Genomic DNA, 15,597 nt, shown 5'->3' with positions numbered 1-15,597 from the left:
TTTCCTTTGTTTATATCCGTAGTCAGTTTCTGGTGTGCGCGGCATTTGATAACCGCAACTTCCGCTGGCGCCGAAATACTTTTTAACAGCTCAGAAACTAACTCACCATTTTTTATGGGTGTTCCAGCAGAGGTGAGAAACCCTCGCATTTTCCATATCGCACCTTTGTCATGTACTACACCAAAAGCATAATTAGAGTCAGTGTATATATTTACCGAGATATCGGCAGATAATTCACATGCCCTTATAAGGGCACACAACTCCGCCTGCTGGGCAGAAAAATGTGAAGGCAGGCGTATCGCTTCAATAACTTCACTGTCAGTGCACACGGCGTAGCCTGCATACCCCGAGCCATCTTGGCCTCGATAGGCTGAACCATCGACAAACAAGGTGAGGTCCGGGTGTTCTAAGGGTTGATCCTTTAGATCCGGGCACACGGTGGATACTTCTTGTATTGCCTCTGTGCAATCGTGAGGATCGCCGTCTTCTTCCGTTGGCAGCAAAGAAGCAGGATTAAGAACGTTGCATCTCTCAACCTGCAGGTTCGGCTGGTGTAGGAGAGTCGTCTCATACTACATCAGGCGCGTGTTGGTTAAATGTTGTTTGCTTTTGGGTTAATAAAGCCGCAAAGCAGTGAGGTACCTTTAGTGTAAAGCGGGTGACCCATTACGATCTCTGCCGTGCGCTTAACTGCGTAGCTGGCTGCGGCCACTGCTTGCAAACAAAGGGGTAGGCCACTTTCGACCGGGTACAGCCTTCGGCTGAAATATGCAATTGGTCGCTGGCGGTCGCCGTGGGATTGTGTCAGCACAGCCTGCGCAAATCCTTTAGTTTTGTGAGAATAAAGAAAAAATGGTTTCTCATAGTCTGGTAGGCCCAAGGCTGGCACCGTTGAGAGTGCTGTTTTTAGTTGGGTAAAACATTCCCCCATCTTCTCGGTCCACTCGATTACATTGGGCTGGTTTTTGCCCACGACAACATACAGTTCCTTAGTCAGGATTGCATAATCGACGACTCACTGTCTACAGTAGGTTGCCATACCTAGGAATCGCATCATCTCTTTCTTTGTGCGAGGGCGGGGCACTTCCGCAATTGAAGTTATCCTTCCCTTGTCCAATTCCCTCTTTCCATGTGAAATGTGGTGTCCCAGATACTTAACCCTTTCCTGCACTAATTGCAGCTTGTCCTTATTTACCTTGTGGCCTTTCCTTGCCAATGCCTGTAGCAGCTGCAGCGTATCTGTTTCACACGCTGCTTTGTTTGGGGAGCAAATTAGCAAGTCATCCACATATTGTAGCAGCACTGATTTACCCTCGAGGAAAATATCTTCTAAATCTTTATGCAAAGCACGTGAAAACAATGTGGGACTATCAGCGAACCCTTGTGGCAACACCGTCCATGTATATTGACGGCCATTGTATGTGAAGGCAAACAAAAACTGCGATTCCTTATCAATGGACACGGAGAAAAATGCAGAACATAAATAAATGACAGTAAAATGGGTGGAGTTTGCAGGTATAGACATTATCAACCCCTCTGCACTCGGTACCACGGGGTGGATACTTTGAATCACCTCATTTACTTCCCGTAAGTCCTGGACAAATCTCCACTTATTCTTCTGTGGCTTTTTCACTGGCAGTATGGGCGTGTTACATGGACTTGAAACTTCTACGATTATACCTTGTTCCTTCAAGGATCCAATTACTGGTGCTATCCTGACCTCAGCCTCTTTCCGGAGAGGGTATTGACGCACATTCGGCCAAGGCATTCCAGATTTGAGTTTAACCACTGGGGGCGTTGCCCCAATGATACGGCCCACATCATTGTCATGTCGGGTCCACAGTTCTTGTGGGACTTTTTCTATCAAACTTTCTTTGTTTCCTGTTTCATTTGCCATTTCCATCATCATCTCGCGCTTAGGTGGTAGATTAACCTCCTCCACCAATCCTCGTAACATCTGTTCCTTAAAATCACAAATCCACCCTTCATCATTCGCTTGCTTATGCACTTGCCAATGCAACACTGTTGTCGTTCAGGTCACTACTGCCCCCTGCAGGCAATGAACCATAAAACCCAAATCCTTTGGGTGATACCCCCTTGCCGTAGTTATTGTCACATGCGAGGTCGCTCCCGGCGGGTATTTTATCAATTGCCTTTGGGTTTCCGTGAGCTTAACCTCCATTGCAACACCTTCCTTACCAATCATCAAACAGCAAATCAGTAAATCATTGTGTGTTTCCAGACACGGAGCAATTTTCTCCGCAAATTCAACATCATTTCCATTCGCATCATAGTAGATTGTACAATGTGGGGGATCATAGTAGGTGTGTGTCATTACTTGTGCATTGTCTAGCCACATTTGCATTTCCTTACTTTCAGCTAAGATTGCATTTAAACATATAAAAACATCACTAATCGGCTGTCTTGGCAGCCTCCACCAATAGGCAACTGGGTGCGGTGTCATCAAAATCATCATTGCTGAATGTGTTTTATCCCGGGGAATATCAACAAAAACCCCTTTGTTTGTGCATGCTATCGTACATACCAACTTAAACAACAAGTCTCTGCCTAACAGGTTCACCGGTGTAGTGGTTGTGAGAAGGAAAGCGTGTTTTTCCTGCAAAGGTCCACATCTTACTGGTAATTGTGTCGTTGCACTTAATGTCTGTATCTTGCCCCCTAACCCTACTACTTGTACATTAGCATTGTATTTTTCAACCCCTGGCAGCTCTTTGGTTGCAATAGTAGAGTGAGTGGCTCCCGTGTCAACTAAAAAGGAAGGTTTCTTACCTGAGACATCCAGAATGTAGGTCGGCTCTTCTGTTGGTGTTAATGTCAGCATCGCTCCTTGCACCACGAGGCCACCTGCGGTCTGTCAATATGACCTACCATCCTGCGGTTGGTTTGATCCTCCTTCCTGCTGGAACCCCGATCGTCTTCTTTGGGGGCAATTCCTTTTCCAATGTCTTGGTTGTCCGCACTGGAAACATACTTGCGGTGCTGTTGGTTGTACCTGCCCTTGGCTTGCTGCAGTTCTTGAGCGGGTCTGTGGTGGCGCTTGTGTCCAATTTTTGTTTCTTCCACTCCCTCTCTTGGGCCGTTCGTCCTGTGCTGCTGGTGGGGGTCTTTGCAGAACTCTCCTTAGCCGTCCCCATTGTCTGGCAGCATCCTCTTCCGAGTCTGTGTCATCTTCCTCCAGTTCCCACTTTCTCCAATACATATCATTTCTTTTTTCTGCTGCTTTGTCTAACAACACCATCTGCAACACTTCGTCTTTAATTTTCGTTTTTGCGTTCTCCCTTTCTTCCGCTCGGTCCAAACATTGATCAGCCGCTATACAAATCTCACCTGCCCCTTTGCCCTGCCAACCTAACAGTACATACTTTAATTGCTTCCTAATTTGAGGCCTGAGCCCTTCCATTACGAAGTTTGTCAGTGTTCGCTGCGGTATGTCTCCCTCAACTTGAAAACCCCCATATTGTAAGAGCGCCTGCATTAATCTATCCATGAATTCGGATGCCCGTTCCCCTTGACGTTGCTTTGTTTCATAAATCTTATCCCAATCTAGTGCTGGCGGTCGCAACGCTGTTTCAATCTCACCATACAGGCACCGTCGCTTATTTTGCCGATCTGCGTCGGTGTATCCTGCTGGTTCGTCCGCTGTCCATTCAGCACCTTCCCGAGCTTTCTTCCACACATATGGAGACAACACGGCTTGACATAACACCCCAATGTCGTTATGCGTGCAGCGGTGTGCCTCAACCCACTGCGTTATTAATTCCTTTATTGCTCCTGCATTTCTTCCCGGATCTAACACTCTTTGCTTCATTGATCTTAATTCGCTTTCTTTAAACGGCCGGTACACTGACTGAGCTGGCAGTAATCCTGGCACCTCCGGAGTTACCTCTTGAACCAGGAAGGCAGAGGTTGTGGCCATCAACCCCCTACCTTCCAGGTTCGGATACAAACTTGGTGTGTTATTAACATATGCAGATTAATTACTTGCATTACTTCCCTGAGCTTCCCGCCCTTGTTCCACCATTTCAGAGGCAGTTACAGGGGTGGGAGTAATCTCAATCCCTTGTTGTGGCAATCCTTTAACCTGTGTTTCTAATTCCAACAGTTTCCGCTTTACCAAATTTCTAGCCACTTCGCTTACTTGGAGGACCTCTTCCTCCCATAATTTGCAAGCTTCAAGGTCTGGCTCTGGTTCTAACTTATCACTTGTCCGTTGTTCTAATCGGCATGACAAGTTATCTATAATTTCTGCTCTTAAGGAACTCCATCTCGGGAATGGGTGTGCGTCCTGTTTTGTCCACTTATACCACAATGCCAATTGAGTACATGACTTAACTCCATATTTTTCATTCATCATTCCCGCCACGGTATTCGTGGGAGGTGCATTTTTATCCGACTTTGGTTTCACAAACTTATTCCCCATTTCCCTTGGTCCTTCCGAGAGTATTTCTTGGGTCGGGACAGTGTTTCCCACCTGGGGGTGATCTCGGGCTGGGTCGGGCGTCTTTCACCTTTCCACGGACCCTCACACTCCCTGGCACACCTCCCGCACCCTCAATCTCCCAACGGAGTCTCCCGTTTGGACCCTGTCCCCGAGGTGTTCTTGGGTTGCCCCTTCCTGGGTTTCCCTCAACCTCGCAATGGACCCTTAACCTTCCCAGGGGTACCCCCTTTTGATGTGTAAAAAAGCTCCTTCTCTCCCTTGTTCTTTTAAGATAAGGACAGATCACAAAGAGCAGCAAACTTGTATGCCCTGGTGCGAGAAAAGAGGCAGTTCTTCTTACCTTATCTTTAAGCCGGCCGGCTTCTGTCCTCCTTTGTCTCACCAGGGCAGTCTCGCTTTCCTCCTTGGTCCATCTTCTCCTGCCGACTACGCCAAATGTTGAGACCACGGTAGCGTGCTGATTGAGATCGAGCGCTGTCCACACGTATGGTCTTGGTAGAGAAGAGCTTTAATTCACACCAAACATGTATACATGGAGAGATATAGAGAGACACAGAATACCCACAGTAGTCCAGCTCAATCTAACTCTGCTAGCTTGGCACTCTGGCTTGCCTTATATACAATTTGTCCTGCCCCTTGTGGGACCATCTGGTTTCAAGATTGGCCCAGCTCCCATCACTGTTTTCTATTGAGACTTTGTTTCCCAAAGATCAATTTCCTCCAAGGGGTAAAAGCCTGGTGCTGATTTCCTCCATTTGGGCTCTAAAAGCAATCTGGTTTGGTCATTATCCGGCCAGGGAGTCAGGAAGACGGCTTACTTTTTAAGAGCCTTTACCTTCCTTTCCTTATTCCACTCTTTGGAAAGTGGAAGCAGCTGTTGTGCTGTGTCAAATGGCACTGAATTACGATTGAGCTTCCTTCGGCTCGAGGCTTGTTTATGACTGAGCTTCCTTGGCTCAAGGTTGATTTACGATCGGTCTTCTCTTGGCTCAAGGTTTTACAAGGGCAATAAAAAGCCAGTTGCTCAGCCGTGTCACAAAGAAAGAGACTACATGCTTTGGCTTTTAACACAGCTAAGAGCTGTAGCTGTTAAGAGTGCTCTATAATGAATGCTTTTGGCTCTTTCTTTTACTTTTGATTTTTAAAAGTAATTCTGCTAACAAATGGCTATTCTCAGCTTGGGAGATATACAATCTCTCCACACCTGGTCATTCATGGTATGAAAGTATTCAACTGATTTTGGATTTTAATCGGTCACATGTAATTTTGGGGTAATCGTAGAATGCCTACTAACTTGCAATTGTTTACAGTTCTCACAAAGGAAGAGACCAAAAATCCAGGAGTTTTCACAGGTAAAGCCGTCGGTATTGCCTCCTTGAATAATCACTGTTTATTTTTATTTTGGAAGTATGACGTGTCAGATGATTGTGAAGGATGAGGGATATGTTGCATATCTCTGCATTGGCTTGAGGTTTAACATTGACATCAAATAATGAAATCCGATATTGATGAGACATTGCACTCTGCTTGTGCTTTAAAAAAAATCTCACTGGGGTTGACTGGATGGCCGAGAGGTATGTACACTCACGTCTAAGCTGTCTAGCCTGAGTTTGAATCCCAACCCAGTTCCAAACTGTCATGCCAGTGTTTCACAGACAAGGTGATTCATCCCTCGGATTGACGTTAAACTGGCGTCCCATCTGCCGGCATTAGTCAGTGGATGTTGAAGATCCTACAGTGTTCTTCGCGAAGAGTAGGCAAGCTATTGCCAACACCCTGAACAAAATTCCAAATTCCTGTGTCAGAACGGTGACCCAACCAGCATTGTAAACCCCAGGCAAAAAATTGCTTCGGCAGGATCGACACTCTTCATAGAGCATGACCCATTATGATAATGAAAATATCACCTCTCCTCCTCAATGCCTGGTAGTTTTGCTATAATTCAGGAAATGCTTCAACAAAATGGTGAACCAAATTTATTATGAAACGCTTTTTTTGTTTGCAAGTGCCTTGACATATTTCAAATGCATTGCAAATGTGAGAAAAGATATTCAGTTGGATTTGTGATTAAGTAACCGAGATGAATCCATTGGATTGGTGTTACACCTTGGAGTTATGCACACTCACCTCTTAGCTGTCTAACCTGGAGTTTTAATCTCGACACAGCTATAAACTGTCCCCCTCATATGTTGCATGCAGGGCGGGCGTCAGTGTGTACCCTGCCAATCGGGAAGGACGTTGAACTGGGCTCCCGTTTCCCGGCACGGATCGCTGGTGGGCGTTAAAGATCCCATTGTGTCTTTCTCAAAGAATAGGCGAGTTATCGCCGGCACCCTGACCAAATTAAGAATTCCTGCCACCTGCAGTCGAATGTCGGGTCTGGACAAAAACGGTCTTTGGCTAACCTAACAAAGGTGGGAATAACTCGGATTATTACCCGTTAAAGAACAACTGGGATAAATGCAAACAAATATGACTCGGCACTATTACTGGTAGGTGACTCCTCCACAAGGGTCTCGACACCTTACCTTAAACAACCATATTATCAGTCTCCTCGTGATACAAATTACACCTTTTATTTCTCCTACAAATAGCTGTCGTGACATGCAATTTTGTGTCCTTTTAAGAGGTTACCAAATATGTAATACTCTCAAGCATGTTTTGAATATTTTCACCATTAAGGGTTTTATGATCAAGCATTACCAACATGTATAACCACATGGAGTAAGTCAAATATAGAGCCTGGTTTTGGCTTAGTGGTTAAGGTGGCGGCTTGGGATCCTAGGGTCCTGAGTTCAAGCCCCGTCGGCCACTGAATTAATACACCAGGGGGTTGACAGCCTGTCATCCTTCCGAGGTCGGCGAAATGAGTACCAGTTCCAGTGTGTGTACTGGTCGGGGGGCACTGCATCAGCGACACAGTCGCTTCTTCAAGAAATGATAGCTACCCCGGCAGCTCAGCTGCCATACGACCACCAAGTCAAATATTACCTCCCCCCATCCCCTTCCCCCCCTTGAGGGAAAGAAAAGTACATTTTACTGCCAGTCTCAAAATGGAAAAATAACTAATTTCTTCCACATCAGAATATCACCATCTATTTATATACAGGACGAGTCAAAGTCACATCCAATCGGATTCTTTATATTTTTACAAATCTTACAATAAGTGTTCAAATTGTGCTCCCTGGAGTCGAGAACAAAGGTCAATACGACAGACGAAGTTGTCTCACATTATAGAGGATTTATCCTGAGCTTGCTGCACATTGTGTTTGAACTCTTTCAAAGTTTTTGGCATCCTTCATATACACGCGGTAAAACAGCCCCACAAAAGTTCCACTTTTTCCGACGGTTTATACCTCATGGCAGTGATCTTCACTATTGTTTTAGAGGAGGGCCACTTTTGCTGATAAGGCATCAGTGTGAGAGCAACCACACCACCTGCAGGACTCTGTAATGGCTGCTATTAGGTCACGCCCCCACGTACTCTTCTTTGTTGTGGTTTAAGCCTAAGTCACATTTGCTCTACGACTAGGATACGGTGGCCGTACCCCCCCCCCTGAATTGACAGAAAGGTGTGGCGGCCGCAGAGTTTCTGCGGTGGCCTCAGGTGGCCCTACGCCATATGGCTATCTTTTACAGGCCGTAGGGGTCGCCGTGGAATTATAGCGCTGAGTTATAACTTTTTTCATTTCTACGTTGGCCGTAACAATTCGACAAACCAAGCTGTGACGTAGATGTGTTCCACGTCGACCGTACGTAGGGCGTACGCTGGGCTTGCGTTATTTGTGCGGCTGCCGTAGGCTCTTATCATTGAAAAATGAATTTTGCCAACCCCCAAAAAATTACGGCGGCCGTACTATTTCCACGGTCGCCGTGTGGTAGTCCTAAGGCGTCCCTGTGTTCAACGTACGGTGGCCTTGCGGTCTGTGTGACTACCTGCGGGCAATGCAGGGTCGACGCACGGTTCCCCTACGCCCGCCGTGCGTCCTACGTACGGCCTCCGTGGCAGTCTGTGTCGACCGTGCGTCCACCGTGCGCTACCGCTAGAGATTGGAGTATAGGTGTTTGCCTATACCCCAAACTGGTATATTGTTATATATATATATATATATATATATATATATATATATATATATATATATTTATATATATATATATATATATATATATATATATATATATATTATAGTTATAGTATATTCAGTTATATATATATATATATATATATATATATATATATACACACTGGTATATTCCGAACTGTTATATTTTTATTTCAGTAAAAAAAGAACTGGTATATATACCCACTCGTTACCGTCTGTCTGGCCGCACGTTCGCCTTCGGGCCCCCCTGCGGTCGCCTTGCGGGCACCTTGCGTCTGCCTTGAAAATTCTATGGCCGCCACAGGGACGCCCTTAGGTCACCGTGCGACATCAAATCAAAGACCGTACGGCACCCCCACGTTTTCGGTCTCCACAATTTCTAAATATGCCGTGCGGCTCCCCGAAAAATAAAAAAACATATGTGACTGCTACATTGTGTGACCGTGGAAATACTGCGGCCGCCCTATAATTGCTAGTGGTCGTAGATTTTGTAGACCCTACGGCCGCCGTGCCAAATGTGACTTAGGCCTAACTGGGCTGCAAGCATAATTGTGTACTGCCACCATATCCTGATGTTACTTTTATGCTTCACGTTGGAACACTCATTTGAAACCATTGTGTCAACTTGATAGCATTTATTGCAGATTATGATTGGGTTTTTCACATTTGTGTATTTTAATATCGGCCACGCGTCAAGGGCCGCACTTTAGGCCACCAGTGGCTCGCCGGCCGTGCAATGAAGAACAGTGCCTCATGGGGGTCAGCCATCTCGAGTACTTATCTGAAACGCAGATAAAAATTCCCATTGGACATGACTTATGACTCACCCTGTATATTATAGGCTAATGCTGTCTGTCGGTCTCACCCTGAAACGCTCCTCAAAGAGGGAGAGAAAAAATTACAGAAAGGTTGCTTCAAATTAATCAAATACTACGGTAAAAATGTTGTTTTTTTTTCAGACAAAAAAATTGAATCTGGGCAGTGTATAGGGAACAGACTGCTGTCTTGTTTGCTCCTGAAAAACAGTATTTGCTGTTAACAAAATATATAATCTCCCATTTTGAGCTCTTTCGACCAGCACAAGAATAAAAAGCTTCCTTTTTTTAATATCGTGATAATTTTACCACGGGTTTCTGCGAGTAATATTATAAACCAGCTGAAACCCCATCACAGACGGATTCCGTTCCATGAGCCCAATATGACAACCAGTGGCGGCTCTTGTAAGAGCCGGATCCCAGTAGGAAGTTTTTTTCAGTCCAGGTCACAGTACCGAGAAAAATGTGACGCGACCGCTAGGAGCACAAAATTGGTCCTTCAGTATTAATATATAGATAGAAGATACAATGTTTCTTTGTTACATTTTTTGTGTCAAATTCACATTCTGAGGGAGTCAGCATGTGCAGAAGAGGGTTTTACATCGCAGACGCTATTTTCGAGGAGTGGAATTACACCTCTCAGCGGTGACAGTCTGTCGACGACAGACGTAATTACGTCAGCGAATGACCGATGACGTCATGACGTCCTTACGCCTCTCAGCGGTGACGTCACACGTCGCTATGTAAACAAATGTAAAACGAAGTGTTTATTCTGCTTCAGAGAATTCTGCCCCCCCCCCCCCCCCAGGCACATTCACTCTCTGAAATAAACAAGAAGATCAGGTCATTGCAGAATACGTTGATGAAGAAACAACTGGAGTCCATGAAAGATGATCAATCATGATTAATTTGTTCCTAATTTATTTTTCGTCGTTTTCTGTCTTATAAATGCAATACCAATGTTTCCCACATCTGTTTTGAAATTTGAATATGTGCCGAGAAGGATAAATCATCTCTTGCAGTCGTGTTGGCAGTGAAAGTGTGTGTAGTTGAGACATTGTATGGTTCATACTTGTCGGAATGGGATGCATGGCCTCAGTGTGTCATCGAGCATGCTTTATGGATTGAGCCTGAAACAATTGTTGGCAATATTTATTACATAGCTCTTTCATCTCAACTCACAACCACTGCACAAGATGGGTCCTCAATCCAGTGTATACACAACCTTCATCTTCGAATGGCATAATTTATTAAATATGGAGCCCGTTCTTAAATTAGGTCACGTGACTTCACCTTTGAGCGATAACAAAGACAGTGTCCATCATCTTGTAAAATATCCTTTTATTAGCTAACTTAATAGTGTCCCGACTCTGCTTTAAATGTACTTGTTGATGAAAGCCTTCATTGAGTGTGATGTTTGAATCACTATAGGAAGCATTTAGTTGCAGTGCGCAATTGTTTCTTGATAATAAATCAGACCTTTTATAATTATTTAACCATCAGCGTCAATGTACTTCAAAGATATGTAACAGGCACAACTTTTTGTCGTGTTTAATAAAAATGGCTCCAAACTATTATTGACATTCGACATATTTATTTATTTTCAACCTGGCACCACAAAGTTACCTTTGAAGTCTTCAGACCCATTGTTAAACATGTTCAATACAAAATGCCATTGAAAGTGTCAGTCACTTTCTGCTTTAGAGTTGAGTTGTGGTGATTCCATCTCTGACTTATTTCCAGTTGTTACTGAAGTTTGTTCGGGGTGTGTATTGGCCCCTACACTCCAACACTTGCATGGACTGGATTTCGGGAAGATGTCTGAGAGATCAAGCTGCGGTGCATCACTTGGGAATATCAAGATCTCTGACCTTTATTTCGCAGATGATGCAGTCATCCTTGTGAAAACACTGGATATCCTTGTAGGGGCCCTCGAGGCACTGAATGAGGAATCATAGCCACTGAGACTATGGGTTTCCTGGGTCAAATTAAAGATCCATGCTTTCAATGACATATTGGATGCTACCATCTTGTCTGTATCTGCTTGTGGTGAGGATGTTGAGGTCACGGAGTGATTCACTTATCTTGGCAGTGATATTCATGACTCCGCAGGTTGTGAGCCAGAGGCCAATTGATGTCTGGGTCGGGCCTGGGGAGTCGTGGATTCAATGGATCGTGGGGTCTAGCACTGTCAGTACCTGTGCAGGAGGACAAAAGTCCAAGTCTTCAGGTCCTTGGTGCTTCCAGTCTTCCTCTACGGATGTGAGACTTGGACTCTGACAAAGGAGCTGAGACAAAGACTTAACTCCTTCGGTACCAGGTCTCTTCGTAGAATCTTTGGCTGACTGTGTCCAACGAGTGGTTGCTGAGAGACTGAAATGAGATTTGTTATCTGTATAGTCCGTGAGTATCAACTGCGGCTGTATGGACATGTGGCTCGATTTTGTGACGCTGTTTCTGCTCACCAGATTTTCTCAGCGAGGAAGCCTCGTAAGTGAAGGCCAATGGGACGACTGCGTGTCTCGTGGTTGCAGCTTGATTGGCATCTCAAGGAGATGGGGATTGGCCAGGCATCTGCCTGGGAGATGGCCAGACAGAGGCCCTTGGAGTACCGAAGGAAAGTGGATGCAGTGACACGCTGCTCCGGCGCATGCTCCCATATCTAACCTAACCTAACTTTCTGATTAACACTCCTTTCAAAAACAGTTTTTCAAGTACTGGAAAAGTTTTTTTTTCCTTTTTAATGCGCAAACTATTATTGACATTCGACATATTATTTATTTTCAGGTTCATCACAAATAGGTTCATCACAAATCCAAAGTCCTGTCCAAAACCTGGAAAACCCTTATCAATGACTGCCATCAGAACTTGACACAGATACAGATGCTAGGACTATCCCAATCCACCCCTCCGCTTTCCCCCTTAAACTCAGGGAATAAGGAACTGCATTGAGACATAATATTCACCTCTTTTATATCTTTAGTCAAATTCAACCACCCCACAGACCCCAACTCTTGACTGTTGTCAACGGCATGACATTTGATGCCAATTTTCAATGAGGAATTGCAAACCATTTTTCTTGTGAAGAGTAAAACTTTTTAGGTTTAATAGCTTCGAAAATGTGCTGAAAGGAATTGCTTTTCTTTTTTTCAAAGGACAAATTCTGGGTAATTTCTTTTCAGGGGTGGAATTTTAGTACTCATTGCCTTGGAAACGAGTCGACCGTCATGTGTGGACCGGGATAAGTCGATCACAACAGTTAATGCAGACAGACTATCCCCTCATTGAAGGCCATGAAACAGCTGGCTACGTTTTTATGAACAATCCAGCAGCAACACGACTGTTTTTTCTCAAGACTATCTGTTTCTAGATGCTGAAAATTGAAGTCCTTGTACTTCTACCTTGAGCCAGATTTTAACTCAAAACCTTTAGAATCCTGCCTCAGCAGTCCTCACTATTTGGCACCGCATGTATTTCAATTTGTGCCTCTCTACCCAAACCCCTCACAAGACTCATACGGACAACTGTCCAGCTCAGAGACACCTTAAAAAGGTTTTCCTATAAATCTACACAGTAAGAGATGTGTCTGTCTGTTGTTTCCATGTTTCTCAGAGAAAGCCGAACGAATCTTCGTCAAACTTTGAAAGGGTCATCAATGAGTTACAAAAAGTATTTTAGGGAAAACAAAGGTTGGATTTTTATTTTATTTTAAATCACTATTTTACTGAAGCTTTTGTAGCTCCAGTGCCTTCAGAAAGTATTAACACCCCTCAACGTTTGTCACATTTTGTTGTGTTACAGCCTGAATTTAAAGAGGATTAAATATATATTTTTTGTCACCAGTCCACATAAAATACCTCATAATGGCAAAGTGAATACGTGTTTTTTGAAAATTTTACAACTCCATTCAAATTTAAAAGCTGTGTCAATAAGTACCTGCTTGTGGATGCTGAGGAAGTAAAAATAGAGCAAGACTGGAAGGAAAAAATTTGTGCATCAATAAGTATTAAAAAAAAAATATATATATATATATATTGTTGCGAGAACGACCACTAGGTGGGAGAGGTTACGTCGTCTGCACCAGACTCCCCGGAATTGTAAGCCGTTGCTCTCGGATAACTCCGTAAGCCGGCGGGTCGCTGAACCAACCGTGGACGCCAATATCTCAACCGCGTAGCGTAGGGTCTTTTTGTCGAGAACCAATTTACCTAATTAACTACGCGATTTCGACTACTGGAGAACCCTGCCCTCGGTACCTCTTGCTCGAACCGGGTCACTCTACTGACTGCGGTAGAGTTCCAACTACCGACTACCAACTCCGGTTCGGGTGCAGTCGAGCGGAACTGCCAAAGCCGTGCCGGCTAGGATGAACCGATTTATCGGGTATAAAAACCCGGCTAAAACTCAGATCCAAACCATGCTGGACCAATGAAAGAAAGGACGGAAACGAGCTGGGAACATTTCTAATAATGGTAATGTATTTACAATAAGCAGGACACAGAGCAAGACTTATCGTGGAAATACAAGGCAGGCAAAATTTACAAGGATTCAAGCACTTACACAGTTTCTACTTAATGGACTTGCACCACACACACAGACATGCACTCAGATGATAAGAAACCTAGATGTTTTATTGGACCCCCGCAGCCAGGGAGAGAGATGAGCTGGGGTCGCGGTTCGGCGAGGTACCTGCACGTTGGAGGGATGGGGTTCTCCGTGGTGCGCCACCTGTTAATGGTCGTGCGGCTCGGTCCACGGCCACACGCGTGGAGACCGTGTCTGCAAAGGAGACCGGGTCGAGTAGAGCGGAGTCCGAGGAGGGGATCAGGGCCCAACGCTCTCCGCTCTCAGGGTTGCTTCACGAACTCCAAGCCTTTCATTGCAAGCACTGTACGAACTCCACGACTCTCTCATGGCAACGCTCCTCGCAACCCTCCGAACTCCAGCGCAACCCAACAACCAAGACGACGAACGACCCCCCAAGAACTCTCGTCCACAGAACTCTTCTCCACCGAACTCTTCGCTGAAGATGGCGTCGTAACTTTATGGACCTCCCCGAACGGGGCAGGGCTCGGTGGAACAGACGTCACTGTCCACCCACTATTGGACAGGGCCTCCATGGGTCCGCCCCTTCTGGTCGGGATTTCGGCCATGCAGGGAAAACCCCGCCCCCACTCCACGGGTGCCCATACTCCTCAAAAAGAAGTTACAAAGTTTGTGGAAGCCGAGAAGGAACTGCCAGAGATTCTGCCTCGGACAGCGAGTCGCCGGTCAGGCGAGTGAAGCGCTTGTTCAGTGGTGTTGTCGGTTTGTTGGATGGTTTGTCGGTTTGTTTCATGGTTCGTTGGATATAAAGATTTAATAACCTACCTAAAAGGACATCACAACGCACACCTTTGATTCTCCCACGAGACAAAAGGGAGGGACCTGTCTCACATGTACTGAACGGAATAACTAACCTTTGGGACCTCTGTATGTTTGAATGCTTATGGTTTCCAGATCCGTAACAATATGTATGTATGTGTGTATATATATATATATATATATATATATATGTATGTGTGTATATATATATATATATATATATGTATGTGTGTATATATATATATATATGTATGTGTGTATATATATATATATATGTATGTGTGTATATATATATATATATGTATGTGTGTATATATATATATATATGTATGTGTGTATATATATATATATATGTATGTGTGTATATATATATATGTATGTGTGTATATATATATATGTATGTGTGTATATATATATATATATATATATATATATATATGTATGTATGTATGTATGTATGTGTGTATATATGTATGTATACATGTATGTATGTGTGTATATATGTATGCATATATGTATGTATGTGTGTATATATGTATGTATGTGTGTATATATGTATGTATGTGTGTATATATGTATGTATAGATGTATGTATGTGTGTATATATATGTATGTATATATATATATGTATATATATATATATGTGTATATATATATATATATATATATATGTATATATATATATATATATATATATATATATATATATATATATATATATATATATTGTTGCGAATTCGCGCCCGCCGGCGTGCGAGCGGCCACGTAACTCGAATCGCGGCACGTTGCCCACCGGACGGACAATTCTGTCGTGACCCTCTCGGACTAACGCCGGGATCTAGTCACGGGTGGG

General features: G+C 44.2%; 1 protein-coding gene across 11 annotated transcripts in view; it reads left to right on the top strand.

The window, feature by feature from the left end:
* The window catches only part of MBIP (MAP3K12 binding inhibitory protein 1), an 81,083-nt gene that overhangs the window by 39,816 nt on the left and 25,670 nt on the right, over positions 1-15,597 (top strand). For 5 of the 11 annotated variants that reach the window (XM_085851276.1, XM_085851275.1, XM_085851283.1 and 2 more), the window contains 2 exons: positions 5,773-5,814; positions 10,189-10,954. The exons of 2 other annotated variants lie outside the window; for them this stretch is intronic. In XM_085851276.1, coding sequence (XP_085707402.1) covers positions 5,773-5,814; positions 10,189-10,284 — 138 coding nt within the window. In that variant the 3' untranslated portion in view covers positions 10,285-10,954. Of the gene's footprint in view, positions 1-5,772; positions 5,815-10,188; positions 10,955-15,597 lie in introns of those variants that run through there. 4 more of the 11 variants (XM_085851279.1, XM_085851277.1, XM_085851280.1 and 1 more) reach the window with 2 other exon arrangements.

This window comes from Eptatretus burgeri, chromosome 13 (assembly GCF_056783735.1).
Source record: "Eptatretus burgeri isolate ZD-2024b chromosome 13, Ebu_testis_v1, whole genome shotgun sequence".
Lineage (NCBI taxonomy): Eukaryota > Metazoa > Chordata > Myxini > Myxiniformes > Myxinidae > Eptatretus > Eptatretus burgeri.
Note: the sequence above shows the minus strand (reverse complement) of the source record. Positions and strands in the feature narration are given on the sequence as shown.